Raw genomic sequence first — 3,764 nt, 5'->3', positions numbered from 1 at the left:
CCTCAGGGATTAAAACACATAAGCGAGCAAACAGAACGATGACAACCAAGAGCACAGCAGACAGAATGTGCCGGCAGGGTGACGATTAGTCGTGAACTCCACAAATATGACTTTTAAGGCAAGAAGAAAGCCAGCGTTGAAAGGAAGTCATAAGAGCTTCTGCTTGCAGTTTGCCTTAAGTCTGTGTATGGAAGAGRGAAAACACRTGGAACGAGGCGATCTGGTCAGATGAAACCAAAACTGAACTTTTGACCTCTTTGCAAAATGTTTTTAAATCAGGGGTGTTTAATGTGTGGGCCGGGGACCATTTGCTGCCCTTGATAACGATTTTCTTTGGCCCTTCACTACAAGCCAAGAGTGGTAAAAGCAATTGATGATCCCAGAAATTTGGAAAATGTTAGTTTTTCTTTTAATAACGCGATAGTTTGAAGCCTCTTTTCATGTTTTGGATCTTTAAACATATACAGATTTWAMAWWWTKTTACTGTTGAGCAAGTAAAACTAAAAACAACAGCAAAGGAAATCACTTTTAATTTAATGCGATTTTGTGGCTCACCTGTAGCTTATGTTTGCCAGTTTTGGCCCTCAGGACATAAAGTCTGAACACCACGGGTTTAAATTGATGAATGTCTTGGAATGGCTCAATCAAAGTCTAGACCCAACTTCAGATGAGAATCTGTAGAAGACTTGAACGTTTGGGCTGTCCAACCCACCTGAMGGAGCGGTAGTTTTGTTATTTAACTGGAAGAGACGCACCAGAAAAGACCTGCAGCTTCAGTCACACAGCACCGACTCAGTGGGGTTGAAAACAACCACATGCTATATTTTTCCACGTACAAAAAAATAWTTTTTTTTAAGTTACGCACCATTTTCTTTTATATACCAATCTAATATTTTCCCCACTTTCATGTGATCAATTAAGAAATACATTCTGAAAACGATTTCAAATAAGAGTCAGCATTTTCTGTTTTAAGTGTTAGAATTGACTTCAACAACAATATCCTCCTGTTTTCAGCACTATATGACATTTTCATACTTCAGCATGGTCTAGTCGGCCGAACTCCTTTAGTAAGAAGTGGTTGGATGGAACTAATTCCACAAGATTTTATCATCAGTCATATGATTCACACGGTACTAAATCAAATACCAYGGGAATAGGTTTCAGAATCTTATTTAACATGGAAATTATGTGCTTGAGCTTAGCCGACAGTGAAGACACCGAGGTGAAACAGATAGAAATGTTCTGCTATACATCGTCTCCAGGTTCTRACACACTATTTACACTTCTGAGCTTAACACAATTTGTGCAAAAATAAAAAGAAAGAAAAAAAAAAATCAAAGAAAATGTTCTTCCACGTTTTTTGGTGATGAAATTTCTATAATTATAATTTCATTCATTGCTGCTTCGTTTTCTTCTTGCCTTTCCCTCTACTCCATTTTAGATCGCTCCATCTTAGTTTTCAGGATTTCCTAGAAGAAAAGCACAAGAGATGTATGCGCAAGCGTTAGCGTGACTGCGAGATAAAGGGCAAATTAAAGGTCAAYGGCTGGAGGTCTTTAAATAGTGGAAACTGTGACTAGAATCATGGGATCGGCATGAGGGGGAAAAGAGGAAGACTTTACCTCTTCCTCATCCAGCATAACAGGGAGAGCTCTGAATGAAGGGGAAAGAAGACGAGAGTGTTAGCATGTTGCTATTTAAGCGTGCTAGCAATATTTCGCAACTGTTTGAATGCGCAAACATTATCTGTGGAATTCATGCCAAAATGAAAAGACTTACACATCAGCAACGGAGGTAGGAATGTTCTCTTCTACCCATTTCAGGTCTTCATCCTGAAAAAGAAAAAAAAAAAAAAAAAGAAAAAAAATCCAACATTTGAAACAAACTAACGCTTGAAGAACATGTAGATAACAGAACAACAGTGTCTACCTCTTTATTCAGAAGTTTCTGGGAGCCGTTACAGTCAGGTTTCATGCCCCGCATCTTCATTCCTTCTGGATGTAAAAATAAGAAAAGCTGAGATCACACACAGACAGACGTGATTTACTTTACATTACCACTGTATCACCRGWTGTATGTTGATGCTATAGACACATTGCAACGTRACATCACCCTCAAGATCTCGCCGACGACGACTACCATTGGTTTTAGCTGTCAAGTTGTCATCACRACTCGCTAAATCWGAAATGTACACGTGATATATATGTATATATAAAAGAAAAAGGGACGAAGCGCTTTGCTGCTAATTGTCAACACTATGACAACTACAAAATAAGGTCAAAGGGTATCACATTTCAGAGGTCAGAAAAAAGTTTGAATTTCAAAAAATAGCAAGAGTGAAGTAGGTCAGATATGCTCGCTTGACTTTGACAATCTGAACATGTAGATGTGCTGCAGAATTCGGTGGGTTCGATTCATTTGAAAAAATGGCAACCCGTCAGAAGAGCAGATGTTTGAATTAGAGATAAAACTGTTCAAGTGGGGGGAAACTTTCACAGGRGACTATAAATACTGATGCAAGCCACTTTATCATCCTGATAAAAAACACAAGCACTTCTTACCAAAAGCTTCGTTCATCATCGGCTCCTTGGCTTCATCTTCTTCATCGTCTTCGTCAATAAGAGGGGAATGAGAGAACCTGGGGGTAAAAATACAACCCAGGATAAATTCAGTTCTCAGCTCAGTAGTAATTAATTTCCCTTCTTCCCCAGTCTCTCTCACCTCTGGCTGTTAACAGAGGGTCGCAGCAGCACCATGATGACCAGCAGCATAGTAGAGAACAGGAGGCGCCAGAACGCATCGTCTACCCACAAGTCCCGCCAGCCCTGTGAGGGAGAGAGTCGACACAGAGCGCAAAGGAAAGTAGCTTCACGTTCTCCGCTCCACAAACTAAACAGAATTTATCYGAGTCAGAAGAGAACAGAAACAGACACMGACCCTCTGACAGTCGACCAGCCTGAACACCTTGGTGGTCCAGATGATGAATATGATGGAAACTGTGGAAACAATTTGAAACATGAGCTTTTCATTTCCTCCATTATTCACAGTTTYAGCCTGTGCAGCTTTCACCTTATTACCATCCGCTCCATGACAGCTGYACTGCTGTAAAAGACGGTGATGGACATAATGGCAGAGGCATGGACTGGTCTGATCTGCTGCTGTTTTACCAGAGCRCTGCAGAAACCTAAAGGTCAGCTCACATCAGAGCTCGTTATGGTGGAGGGTTTGCAYTCACATAAAGTTTGATTATAATGGATGAAATATGGCTTGAATTAGAATTACAGGATTAAAGAGTTCAAAATGCCTGGTGATGTTTTACAGATTAAGATCCTTCAACAGCTTTTCTGAGCTACTGTTTAGGTTTTCTAACTGAATTATGGGACTTTCTGAGCCTGACCAACCTCTAAYTCATCACTTCCCTCTGCTGTGCCTTAAATAACCACATATCTACAGCRCCAGCGTAATGGCAGCCTGCCTACAGAGTAACAACAGTCAGAACAACAATGGATCTATATAAAACTATCTGTCTAGATCTATCAATCTACATCTAGGTGTCCAAATATATAGCTCAAGATCAATYGATCTATATTTAGCCTGACCTAGCTATCTAAATGTAGTTATCTATATGAAGTTAGATCTATCAACCTTGCTCTATCTGTATTGATGTAGCTAGCAAGCTAGCTAGCTAACTTGATGTCCAGCTAGATATCTAGATAGCAAGAAAGACAGTTAGATGGATTTACAGCAAGCTAAGTAGCTAGCCA

The 3,764-nt window shown here is 40.0% G+C and overlaps 1 protein-coding gene across 1 annotated transcript in view; it reads right to left on the bottom strand.

Annotated features, from left to right (window-relative positions):
• Positions 1-480: 480 nt before the first annotated feature.
• LOC103458270 (transmembrane protein 87A-like) overlaps positions 481-3,764 on the bottom strand; it is a 10,822-nt gene continuing 7,538 nt past the window's right edge. The window contains exons 10-16 of the mRNA XM_017302400.1: positions 2,938-3,195; positions 2,722-2,825; positions 2,562-2,638; positions 1,930-1,994; positions 1,780-1,832; positions 1,623-1,653; positions 481-1,469 (exon numbers count right to left, since the gene is read on the bottom strand). Of these exons, the coding sequence (XP_017157889.1) occupies positions 1,428-1,469; positions 1,623-1,653; positions 1,780-1,832; positions 1,930-1,994; positions 2,562-2,638; positions 2,722-2,825; positions 2,938-3,195 (630 nt within the window). The 3' untranslated portion in view covers positions 481-1,427. The remainder of the gene's footprint in view (positions 1,470-1,622; positions 1,654-1,779; positions 1,833-1,929; positions 1,995-2,561; positions 2,639-2,721; positions 2,826-2,937; positions 3,196-3,764) is intronic.

The sequence above is a fragment of the Poecilia reticulata genome, linkage group LG22 (genome assembly GCF_000633615.1).
Source record: "Poecilia reticulata strain Guanapo linkage group LG22, Guppy_female_1.0+MT, whole genome shotgun sequence".
In the NCBI taxonomy this organism is placed as follows: Eukaryota; Metazoa; Chordata; class Actinopteri; order Cyprinodontiformes; family Poeciliidae; genus Poecilia; species Poecilia reticulata.
This window is presented reverse-complemented; position numbering and strand designations above follow the sequence as displayed.